At 41.1% G+C, this 13,036-nt stretch overlaps 1 protein-coding gene across 1 annotated transcript in view; it reads left to right on the top strand.

Annotated features, from left to right (window-relative positions):
- The window catches only part of ADGRA1 (adhesion G protein-coupled receptor A1), a 553,479-nt gene that overhangs the window by 297,339 nt on the left and 243,104 nt on the right, over positions 1-13,036 (top strand). The window contains exons 9-10 of the mRNA XM_090057369.1: positions 2,311-2,509; positions 9,424-9,573. Of these exons, the coding sequence (XP_089913495.1) occupies positions 2,311-2,509; positions 9,424-9,573 (349 nt within the window). The remainder of the gene's footprint in view (positions 1-2,310; positions 2,510-9,423; positions 9,574-13,036) is intronic.

Below are 13,036 nucleotides of genomic sequence, written 5' to 3'. Positions count from 1 at the left end.
CTCTTAGGCTAGAGACAGACATTCAAAAACCCTGAGCATGTGTTGATTCAAACTTTGCATATTAGTGTAACCTGCTTAGGCTGAATCAGTTTGTAACTGCACAGAGATTCCCTCTGGACTGAAAAAATGCAGGCACATGTCTGCAGTGGCTGAGGCTAGAAGCTGGGAGGGTGCTAGAGCAGCTTTCCCTTCCCTTCCACAGTCCTGAGCTGAGGGTGGGGGGCATAGCCAGGCCCAGCAGGACACTCTGATTAGGGAGGGCTCTCCCCTTCACTGAGCCTGCAGAGGTTGACACAGCATTTATCACCCCAGCAGCAAAACAAATGACTCTCTCATTAATTCAAGCTCTATTTAAACAACTTGTTCCAAGAAAGAAATGGAGGGATGTTATCAGCATTTATCACCCCAGCAGGAAAACAAATGACTCTCTCATTAGTTCAAGCTCTATTTAAATCACTGTCCTTTGTCCCATCTTCCACAACACGGACCATATCCAGCATGTGGTATGCTAGCTAATGCTGATAAGTGTCTGTGTAAGGCAGAGAGGAAGGGAGACCTCTGCTTAGTAGAGAGTGGTGAGGGGAGTGGGGAAGCAGGGGGAAGCCAGGCAGACACTGGCAGTCTCTGCCAGAGCTCTACCCAGGGAGCAGAGGGGAGGAGTCAGCTCTGCTGTGGAGCAGAGATTCCTGCCCAGCCCAGAGAGCGTGCCAGGATGCTGGGGGAGTCTGGTTTAACTTAACTCAGGAAGGGGTCTGGGACAGACATTGCATAAAGTGGTTTGACTGAAATCGGTTAAGCTAGGTTTATCTCAAACCATTTTCAGCTATTTTTAAATAGGTTTATAACATCTGTTCTGTTACAGGTTTAAAGCAGTGTCTGATTATTTAAACTAGTTTATGTGCAATGTCTGTCCTTAGCCTTAAGATGTTGAGTAGTGACACCTGAACAGCAGCATGGGATCATGGATCTGTGGGGCAGCCTCCCTTTCCAAGGATGTAGTAACAACAGGTCTTTAATAATTTGAATGATGGGATTGAGTGCACGCTTAGTAATTTGGCAGATGAAACCAAGTTGGGTGCAGTTACAGACACTCTGGAGGGCAGGACTAGGATACAGAATGACTTGAATAGATTTGAAAAATGGTCCACTATCAATTGCATGAGATTCAACAGAGACAAGTGCAAAGTCCTGTACTTGGGATGGAAGGATTGGCTAGACAACAGTACTGCAGAGAAGAACCTGGGGTTAGACTGTAAGCTGAATATGAACTAAGAGTATGCTCTTCTTACAAAAAATAAAAAAATAAAAAGCCATCAGCATATTGGCTTGTATTAGGGAATGTTACTTGCAAATCAAGAGAAATAATTTCTTTTCTCTATCCAACACTGGTGAGATCTCACCTGGAATATTGTGTCCAGTCTTGAGTCCCATATGTCAAGAAGGATGGGGAATTGCACTTGTTTGGAGGAAGGGAATTCTCTGAAATACTGTTCCCTTTTAATTACTGCTAAATTTTAAAACAACAGCCTGCTTTGTACCCACTACTGTGAAAATGGCAATAATTTTATACCCAAAACAATACTCCTGAGAGCTCTGTGGTTCTTAACAATTCATTGACCATGAGCCTCTTTCAACCTAATGGAATAATGGTGACTGCTTTTGCTCTATAAGCCCTCTTTCAGAGATTACTTGACAGAAGAGCAGAATTCAACTGTTAATTTATATTGGCTCACATATTAAACTTTGGGGGCAAATCCTACTGTCCCCTTTCACCCTGCAATCAACATGTTTCTTACTTCTGGGACTAAACCTCCTCAGGAGTCATTTTCATGTACTTAAGGGAGATGGAACAACTTGTAATACAACCTTTACTCTTCCATACTGTGGCTTTGGGCCAAAATCCCAGTGAGAATGGTCCTTCTCTTCTGGAGCATTTGCCTCTTGGTTTTGAAAAAGAGATGTTAAATTTTAAAATTGCATGATGGCTTTAAGCTTTGCTTTACAAAGTCTTTGTAGATCTATGAAGGGGAAATATTTCATCTATATATTTTTTTAACAACCAAGTACCTTATTAGAGCAAATCAGTTGCCAGTTCTCACTACTGCCAGATTGTGGGTTAGTATATTTCTGGCAGTAAGAAAACAATGTAATTTACCACAAAGCACAAAAACAAAATGCTGTTTTTAGAAAATAAACCATTTGAAATAATTATTTACTACTTACATGTTCTGCCATATTGTTGCCACATTGTAAATTAGTTCTAAATAAGGCATGTCATGTTGAAATTGCTTATTGTTATCTTCCTCATAGATGGCCTAAAACTTTGGCTGGGATAACAGCTTACCATCCATGTTTCCAGTATTCGTTTAGTTCCATTTCTTTACGTAATGGAGCAGAAGAGCCAAAGGCGTGGCGTAAGTGTAACCGGACTGGACGCTGGGCAGAACAAAACTATTCTGAATGTCCTTATTCACAGGAAGTAACACAAGTCCTTCATGCTTTTAGTGAGGTAACACTGCAGAGTCTGTTTATTGAATGTACTGTATGTATGGGTATGTAACTACATGGGGAGAGGAAGCAGAAGGGAAGAGTGAGGTCACCAGGGGAGCAAGACTTTTGTGGTATATGGGCAGACTACTGCAGCAGCTAACATCAGCAGGAACTCAAACCTCTATGCCTGAAATGTCTAAGCAGCTAATGATGGCATGGGAATCCAAACAGCTGTAGGTGAGATATGGAGGCTACCAAGCAGGATGCTGGGGTGCTCTGTGTTTTAAGACCAGCTTTGGTCAGGGATAGGTGAGGCTGAGGCCTAAGAACCCAGGGTCTAGGCAATGGACCTGGGGTGAGGGGGCATAACCAGATCAAAAGGGCCAAAGCTAAGAAGGTTGAAGCCCAGGTAAGGCTTTTAGGGGCTTGAGAGGCCAATAGTTGATTTGAGGCTTGGAGGTCCCCTCCAGTTGTCAACTAAGTCATTTGTGAGACATGGGCATGGCTATAACATGACTGGAGGCCATAATATAGCCCCTGTGGCATGGCTAGGACCATCTTAAAGGAGAAGTACACCTTGTAGAGTTTGGGCAGAGTAGTCCTGAGGATTAAGGTAAGAGGAAAGTAACCTCTGGGGTTACAGAAAGAGAAGATGCGTAAGGAGTGGCTAACCTGTCCTATGGAGGCAGCCTCCCCTTTAAGATATTAAGATCAAGTTGAGGCAGGTGAGAGGCAGGAGGTGGAAGAGGCCAGGGAGCAGTGGCAGGTGAGTCTGACCACTAGGGGGCATCAGACAACAAGAAGGTTGGATACCCCAAGCCTGTTACAGTAGCATACTTATAGAGGCTAGGGACAGAAGTCACATATAAACTGGTTTAAGTGATCGGAAACTAGTTTGAACTTGTAACAGAACAGAAGTTCAGTGCATGTAAACTGCTTTCAAAATGGCCAAAACTAATTTAATATAAACCTGGTTGGGTGTAGTTTCAGAAGTAACTGATTTAGGTCAAACTGTTTTAAGGAACTTCTGCCACAGATCCCTTCCTGGTTCAAGTTAACTCACAGTCTCCCAGCATCCCAGAATGCTTTGCAGCCCTGGGCTTTGCTGTCTGCTCCAGTAGAGCAGGGACTGTCTCACCCCTCTGTTCCTTAGCCTGCATCCTGCCTGTGTCCATCAGTCCATAGAAATGGGGTGGAATGGACAGGGGAGCAGACCCCCAGGCTCCCCTAGCCAGGGTCTACACAGCACATGTGGGGAAGGAAAGCCCTCCTTGTCCCACTTCCCAGCTGCTGATTGCTTCAGCCGCTGCCGCAAGAGAGAGACAGAAGTTCTTTGGGCTGGTTGCCTGCCCATGCTGCCCAGCGTGGGAGCACTGGTAAACGTTGGGGGCTTTCCCCCACCCCAGCCCAGGGTCCCCCAGCTCAGGCAGCCGAGGGAGCTGAAGGAAATAATTCCCTTCCCAAGCCCCAGAGCTGCTTGCCTTAGCCCCTACGAATCTCAGGCAGCCTCAGGGAGTAGAAAGAAATTCTCTTGCTCCTCCACAGCCAGTTTTGCCTCAGCTGCTGCAAGTCTGAGGCAAAACTAGTGCAGAGGAGTGGAAGAATTTCCTTCCAGTCCCTGAGGCTGCCCCAGGCTATCCCTGAGACTTGCAGGGTCTAAGGCAAGCAGCTCTGGGGTTCAGGAGGGGACAGCATGGGGTTGGGGACACTTTGCTGGGCTAGCAGTGGCAATGGCCAGTAGGCTGGGAGATGCACTCTAGTGCCTCCTGCCTAGTGGCCTGGGTCAATGCAGGCCTCCCCCTGTCTCTCCCAATTGAAAACTGAATGTCTGTTCAGTTGGTTATTGGTTCAACCTATGCAGCTGCCTAGTTTGAATCACAGCTTAGAGGAAGCAGCCTTGGGCTTTTTGACTGTCTGTACTTAGCCATTTTGGTTTCAGTCTCTTTAAAAAATGTTTTCTGTATAGTAGTGGAGCCAGATCTGGATCACATGGGTCCTTCTTAGTATCTACAGTAGCGTAGTCACAGGGGCAGTGACACGGATTGGGCAGCAGCACCAGTGAGGATCAAGCGGTGGCAGCGGTGCAGATGAGGCAGCATCAGGTCCAGTGAGAGTTGTGTCTGCGTGGTCCTCCCTTATCCCCCTGGCTCTGACGGCCACTAGCCCAGCCTCCCAACTTCCAGTAGCCCGCTGGACTGCCATTGGTCCAAATGACACAGATCCTCAGACAAGATCCAGCTTATGGGCCAGATGTTTGATAACTCTGATGTAGAGCATATTAGAATGATTTTCCTGTTGCTTAAGAGTACAGACACTGCGTTCTTTCCATTTCTCAAAATACAATAGAGCAATGTGATCATGGTGTTTTAATGGACCATCTGGTAACCATAGTTTTATTGCACATTTTGCAAGAAAACTGTATTTAGGCACACATTTGGGACATTAAAGGCAAGATTTGGTGAGAGTCACTATTAGAAGGCTTTTTAAAAACAGAAAGCCTCCATTTTCAATAGGAAAAGGGTCTGCCATATATTCTCTTCCACAAAAGAAAGTATTAAAAAAAATCATCTTTGAAACCATTCTCTACTGTATTCACTAGGCACCTCATTCTCTTCTGTATGACTCCATCTTTACCCCACGATCATAACTACATATAATTATTTGCTAAAAGTTGTATATAGGGCCATCAATGTCAAAGATAGAAATAGGTATGCACAGCATATCAGTCCCCATTATTATTTCTTGCAGTCCTGTCTCACTGAGTCCACAGCTGGAATGTTTCTATAGTCTTGGCTTGGACTCATGTGCATGTCCAAGTGGAGCAAGGCATGTAAGATAATTTTAGAAGCTCTAGAGAAATAGAGATTTTTTTATACTGACATTAAGAATATCACATGCTTCTGGAGGTTAATGGAAAAAACCCCCACAGGCCAAATGGTTTATTTTGAAGAAGGAAAATGAGAGGTAGGACTGAATATTGGGGAAGTTGAGGCAAAACAGGGGTCAAGAAATAAAAGGAAGGAATTTTGTAGAAGGGAGAATGGTTCTTAGAATTGTACAACCCCACACTTGCTTCCATGTCTGTTTTCATCGGCCACCCTACACTCATGCCTCTGCTTAACTGATCTCACTCAGCTGCATTCTTTTGCCGTCTTCCATTCTTTCACTGATTTCTGATCAGCCTCTCTCCTACACTAAGCTATCTTACCTGCCCAGAATTTATTTCTGTTGGCTAGAAATTACCACTTCTTTCACTAGCATCTTTTCAAAATAAACAAACATGCAAATATGTGTGTGGGCTTTGATTTCAACCTAACAATTTGAACATTATCATGGTTTATTGAAACTCTCACCACATCCTTCTTTCCCATAATTCTATGTTTCCTATCATTCCCTATGTTGGTCATGGAAATTGCTAAATCTCATGAGAGAGGCTGCCAGCATACATTATTTTATTCAATCAACCCTTGAGATTGTATGTTTTCCAGGTCAGGGAGCATTTACACTTTCATTTCTGTAAAGCACTAAATGAATGCATTATAACAGTGATGCTCTAGCTTTACTATGAAAAAGTAATTAGGAGCAGCATATACAGGGGACATGTGTTTGAGTTATTATCCTCTTGAGCTCAGTACAAAGTTTAAATAAGTAAGTCTGCACATCTGTCTTCTGTGCCTACTAAAGCTACTGCTGGCAGGACTCTTCTTTTTATCTGTTTAGTTCTGGGAAGGTCATATTCTAGTTTATTACGTGAAAAAAAACCCAAACAAATATTGGCATGATACTTAGTGCTATCAGAGGTGTAAAGGAAAGAGGAGAATTACTTGTTGATCTCTTACTCCCTTGGGACTTCTTCAGAAAAAGGCCATCAGAGATACCATTTGAATTAAATTAAACTAAACTAAAACATATATGCAATATTGTGACAACAGAACAAGGAAATAAAATCATGAAATATGATTTGTCTAGAACAGTTGGTATGTAAAGCCAAACTTAAAAAAATAGTTCTTATGAAGGAAAACTGAGGTTAATCTGAAGAAAAGAAATAAAATAAATAAAATAGTTTGGGTGGTGGCATACTGCAACAAAGGTTTGCCTTTATTTTTCCTGGTCACTTGATTTGCCTCTGTGCCTGTTGTTTCAACAAATGAATAACGGTAGATTTTCTGTTTCATGATTCTGCCTTTATTCTGAAAAACTACCTGTATCTCACACATACCAGCATTTCACACATACGTATACACATTTTCTTTACTGAACTTATGTTTTTATTTCTGTTTTCATTAATCAATTTCCTGAGTTTCCCTTTCTCTTCTGGAAAAGTTTTAAAAATCATACTATTTATCAATATTTTTATTATTATGATTATTTCAGATGAAGTTACATGTTTGATAAACCATTAAATTGTTTGACACTTTAATATCATAATTATATTAAATGATTATTAATAATGATGATAAGAGTTGCAGCATAATTGCTTGCTTGTAATTTTTTAATGCCTTTTTGTTTGCCACTCAGGTGTTAGATAGTTGTCAGTGCCTGAGAATTTTGTTTTTGGAGGGTTGAGGAAAATTATTTCTCCTGCCTCCCCTTCACCTCCCCCCACTTTTTTTAGTAGTTGCCTGACATGGAGAAAATGCATATATCAGCTGTAAAAGTATTGTAGCCTGCTGTAAAAACAACACTTGAGATTTGACAGCTGAAATGTAAAAATTTGGCATGAACATAGTTTGATTTTTGCTAATATAATCATATTTTAGTGAATTAACTCAGGGGATAGATATGTAACAGTTATATTGGTTTCAAGTCCTGTTTCATGCAGGCTTAAGGCTAGTCATTTTGCTCAGGTATACCATTATAGGAACATGAAAACCATTAAACAGGAACATTTGATGTAGGCTCGCAAGTAGCAAATCTCTTTAGAGTTGAGAATTAAATTTGTTCACAGCTTCAAAAACATTTTAAAGTTCTTTGTTGAACAGTTTTTTTAAAAATTTGGCAAGGCTTTTAAAGTTCATGCTTAACTTTAAGTATATATTTCAGCATCCTTATGGACAAGTGTTTAGTACTTATGTATTTTACTGAGTGTAAACCAAAGCAGTCAGTACTTTGCAAGAATGAATGTAACTTAGCTCTGATATATTTTTAGCATTCAGGTAAGAGTCTAGTTCATAGACTGGCTTTGATTTTCTTGTTGGAAAACTAATATGCTGTTATAGAACTGACCCCTCAAGCATGTAGAGTTCAACATAGAATGATATCCAAAGTATTAAATTGTATAAGTCAACAAAATCAATAAATATATCCTATGATTCTGTAAGATGTTACGCTTAAATCATGATTAACCAGTTATTCATGTCTTAAGTAGTAACCCAGCCACACATTCAAGCAATTAATATATGATAAAATAGAATAAGTCACAAAATATGAGTAATAATTTTGTGGCTGGTTCCCATGACGGCTTAAATTGAATATGTTATCAGTGCTCTCCCAGCTTTGGGAGCTCACTAGAACCATTCAGTACAATGTAGCACTCATGAGGCTGGAAGTGCCAGTCAGCTGATGGGCTCTTCCACCGTAGAAGTACTGGACACCTACCTTGCTCCTTTCCAGTGCAGGGGAGCCAGGGTCATGATCCCAGGCCCCTACATTGGCAATAGATTGTGTGTGGGATCTGATCTCACAATTGCTCCTCCTGCCATGCACGTGGCATGCCAGGAAGCATGATTGCTGAGATCAGGGATCAGATCCAAACATGCCTTTAAAAGAATGTATTTCAGTGGCCTAAGTTTCTGTTATGTTTTGTAGAATTTTTTCATGGGTCTTTTACACTTCACTCATGGCTGGAATTATATAAATGTATCACTTGGTAGCAAACATTGTGAATTAATAAAAAAAAACTTTACGTGTAATATGCATACAGGAATTAACCTTCCAACTAACCCTCCATTTTTAAATGGAATCTGGTAGCTAGTATTTCAAAAAACGTACAAGGATGTGCCTGAATGCTGAGCTGCTGAAGAGCAGAGAGCTTGAAGTGCTGATTCTGCACAGCCAGGGGGCCCCGGTACACACATCTCAGCATGCTCCATAGTCTCCCTCAGTCTTCCTGGACACAGAATGGCAGCAGTGCACAGGGTAGGCCTGATTGGCTGACCCAGATGCTTCAGCAGCCTGGGTGTTTCTACATGTTCTCTGTGAGTGGGAGAGTGCTTTAATTAGAGCAGCTCTGAGAGTTGCTTTAATTAAAGAGCCTGGAGCATCTCATGTATCAGCATCCCCATACTTAAAAATGATGGCAAGATCACTTTAACTAAAGCTCATTCAATGAGCTTTAGTTAAAGTACCCCTGCCACCATTTATAAGTGCAGGGATGCTGATAAATGAGACACTGGAATCTGGTGGAGCATGGTAATTACCATGCTTCAGAAGACTTGATTAATTGAGCCTGCTTCAACATGCTATAATTACAGCACGTTGGAGCTGCATCATTGTTCATGTATAGGGACCTCCTATCTCCCGTCAGCACAATTTGGGATTGTGACATGGGTGTATTCTGTTCCCTGTTTGCCTGGAGCACCAGAGTCCAGCAAGTGACAGACTTCTGGGGGAGGAAAGCACCTTGGGATGTTGGAGGGCAGTGCTTTGGCTTCTTTGAGGAGAGAACATGTTCAGGCATTTGCTCTCTCAAGAGAAACTCTCCCTGGAATTTTTTATCCCTGATTATTCCCAAGTTATTTTTCTTCAGGAGCAGCCATTTTTACTCGGGGAGAAAAAATCTGAACGTCTGTACATCTGTGCTTCCTCCTGGGAGATGAGCGATCCTCCCAGGAGAAACCAAGTATCTGTACATGGCTTTTGGTAGCAATACTAGCATGTACATAAGTCTCTGTAACCTAGATATTATATGTAATGCTTTGGATTTATTTTCAGATGCACATCAATGGAACCACTGCTCCTGAATTTTCCCGCCAGCTGATGGCTTACACAAGAGGTGCTTCCAACTTTGCAGATAAAATGGATATTATATATTTAGCTTTCATACTGGAAAAATTAATAGGCTTCATGGATGAAGTTGAAGATGTAAGATACTAAATTATCTAATATATTCATTCAAAATCATGTACTTTACTTTTTGACATGGTGTTTTTTAAATGTATTCTGGCATACAGTGTAACACAGCATCTAATATTTCTTACTGGACTTGTGAATTTATATGCTCTGAATATTCAGCAGTGTGTTTCTTCATGCCTAAGAGGAGGTTTGTGCCTTCCCATCTGACTGACAGAGCCATTGCTGCTTTGAAACAAAATATTGTACTTCAGAATGCAAACCGTTTATTTTGCGTCATGTTAAAATATACAGTGGATAATATAGCAGAACTCCAGATGCCCTCCCATCTGGATGTTTCCTTAACTGTCTGTGTGTTACAAATCCTTATTCTGTTTCTTCTATACCATCAACAGAATAAGTATGAAAGATGTTTTCACTAAAGTTTTGAGGAGCTATAAATGTATATTTCTTGTTATATGAAGATGAGAAAATGCTTCTTTCAAAGGATAACTTTCTATAGAAGCTTTTAGCACAATGGATGACAGTTACAAGGAAATTTAATAAAAAGTTATGGAAGCCTCAAGAGAAAAATAGCTTTTTTTATATAGAGAACAGCAAGGATATTCATAATAGTTTTCAATGTGAATTTTCACAGTAACTATTTACATAAAGATTTCTTAACCTGTAATTTTGCATACATGCTAGTTAGAGTTAAAACATTTGTTTTCTTTTAGTTTGGTGATTTTTATTTCTTTCTGGCTTTGGGGTTTGTAATAGTTAATATTTTAGTGCCACTTTAAGAATGTTTCCAACTTTAATTTCATCATCATAGGCCAGACCTAAAGTGCATACCAAATGCTCTCCAAGAGTCATATTTCGAAGGGTAAAAATCCCAATATGGTGGTGTTGCTTTTTAACTGTGAGAATTTACCAAATGAGTAGAAAAACTCCTATTAATAATTATAGTTCCCTCCCTTTATTCTATTTTGGGTCTGGTACTGACAGCTTATACATTATTCACTACATAAGCAAGCACCACTTCATATCTCCTTATGGGCATCCCTATCCTTCCCTATGAAGGAGCTTCTAGTCCCATACACTATTCAAGCATCCACGCAATTCCACCCTTCTTCCCTGATAATCCATGATAATCCATGACAATTATGTCCCAATCCCTTGCACTACATACAATTTCCATCCTCTCTGCTAATAGCTCCCTTTGTTTCCTTCTCCCACTTTCAGCCTCAGTTTGTTTCATGTTGCTTCCTGGGCTTGGAAATGCTTCTAACTTTTAGGCTCATTAATCAGCTTCATCTCTTTCAAATCCCTCATTACCACCCTGATTTTACCTCTTTTAATTTATATGTTCCTCAACTGTTGTCTTTTTGCCATGCAATCCAAGTGACAAGCGCCTAATCCATATGTGGAAGTTGCACTGATTTTGCTAAAAATTGCTTTAAAATAATGCAGTCTTCTGTACGGACATACTGGGTGCATCTACACACGCAGATAACTTTGAAGCAATACATTCTGCTTCCTTTCCCCCCCTCCCATTCTAAAAACAGGAACAAGCTGGGAGCTTTACAGATACAAGTTACAAAAGACACTACATTTTGGAATATCTTTATCTGATACCTTATGCAGTGAGTCATATTTTCACCCAGTTGGCCATTTTTGAAGCTGTCTGCAACCATGTACTTGTTTGGTCACAATTATAGACTGTTTTTTGTGGCCAAATCAGGCAAAAAGTGTCACTTTTGTCTGCACCCTTAATTACCCCATCGTAAGATAGTACTGTCATTAATTTACTGCAGTGTAATAGTGTTACACATATAGATGGTGGTGCTTTACTCAGCAGCTAATTAGTTAACTTTGCAGGTAAACATACACATGGACATGGACTCTATATATTATATTGTAACTGACTTATAGCTCAAGTTAAATTAATATGTCAGTTGTGAATGACTAAAAGTGTGTTCAAAGAGATTTTCATTAATTATAATCGTTTTTAGTTAAACTGGTACAAGTTCTGTGTTGAGACACGCCTTAAAGCTCTCTCGGCCAATGCAGAATTTTACTTCATTGAATGATTTCTTAATCCTGTCTGGTGTTAATGTCACACACTATGGAGTTTCTGCAATTAATGTCTCCTGGTTAATTAATTTCAGTGTAGCGTATCTTACTATCAAGAGGACATATTTCTATTTAGTCCAGATGTTTTTATTTGAGAGCATGCCATTATTCTCTGTTTTATTTTAATTTTAAAATACTACCTGTCCTGGATGGCCTATCTTTTATTTATCTATTATTATTTTGACCCTATTGAATTGTTGCTTACATAAGTTTTAAGATTTTTTTTCATAAATTACTCTGTCCATTTTCTTAATCTTTTTTTATTGCTGTTCACCGTGTCAATTACACAATTTGTCAACAACCTTCTAGTGATTATGTTTCCAGACAGGGAAAAATAGTTCCAATAGAGTTGCTTAAGAGCTATATAAAGAGGTCCCATCATGTCTTTCTCCTTGGGAATGGGAGTGCTTAATAGAAAATTTAAAATTGTATTGTTTTTTAGGATCACAAACTCAACTCTAATTTTTATGCTTAAGTCATTCCTTAAGTCTATTTCACTGTTACTGCTTTCAAGATTTTTTCCTTTTCCTTGTAACTCTGGGCATGGCACAACACGCGCCCTCATCTCAACTGTGGGATCCTGGGGTATCCGGTAGCCAGTAGCCCTGCCCAGCCCCCCTGGGAAGCTGCTGCAGTGCCCCCGAGCGGAGAGCCTCCCCTTACAATCGAGCACCCTTGCGGACAATTCTCAAACTATTTACAAGATTTAATTATTTACAGCATAACAAATAACCATTAAATAAACACATTAATATACCAACTAATAAACCTCAAGAAATTATTTATACAGTCTCACCCATGTACCAGGGGATCCCGTGTGCACTGCCCCTGGCAGGGTGTCTCAGGGAGCAGAACAGTCCGTGTCCCTGCACGTGGTCTGTGGACACTCCCTGGTGCTGGTGTCCATCTCCATGCTCTTGTGGTATCCGGGCAGCAAGGGTCTCCGGGCATCAGGCAGTGGCTCCTCCTCTGCAGTCCCTGCAAAGACAGCCTTCCCCTGTCTTTCACCCCCTTCCCCGGCTCAGCAGGGAGCAGTATCTGAGCTGCAGGCTGTAGCAACTCTCCTGCCTCACAGCCTGGCAAACGCAGTCCCTCCCTGGGTTTTTCCTGCCCCTGGAGCCCCTCACTCCTCAGGGAAAACAGGGCAGGCTCTGGCAGTCTCCCCAACTCTGTTGTACTCACCCAGCCATTCACCAGGCTGCTGGCAGGTCTTTCCTGGCTTGGAGCCTCTACACGATCAGCCCGTCTCTGACCCTGCCTCCACCAGGCTCCCAGGCTGGAGAGAGGAACTGGATACTGTATCTCACCCATGGCAGCCTTTTCTGCTGCTCCTCAGGGCACTCCTAGGGGCTTTCCGAGG

This window comes from Crocodylus siamensis, chromosome 7, assembly GCF_052110815.1.
Source record: "Crocodylus siamensis isolate JL-2025a chromosome 7, ASM5211081v1, whole genome shotgun sequence".
NCBI classification, from domain to species: Eukaryota; Metazoa; Chordata; order Crocodylia; family Crocodylidae; genus Crocodylus; species Crocodylus siamensis.
Note: the sequence above shows the minus strand (reverse complement) of the source record. Positions and strands in the feature narration are given on the sequence as shown.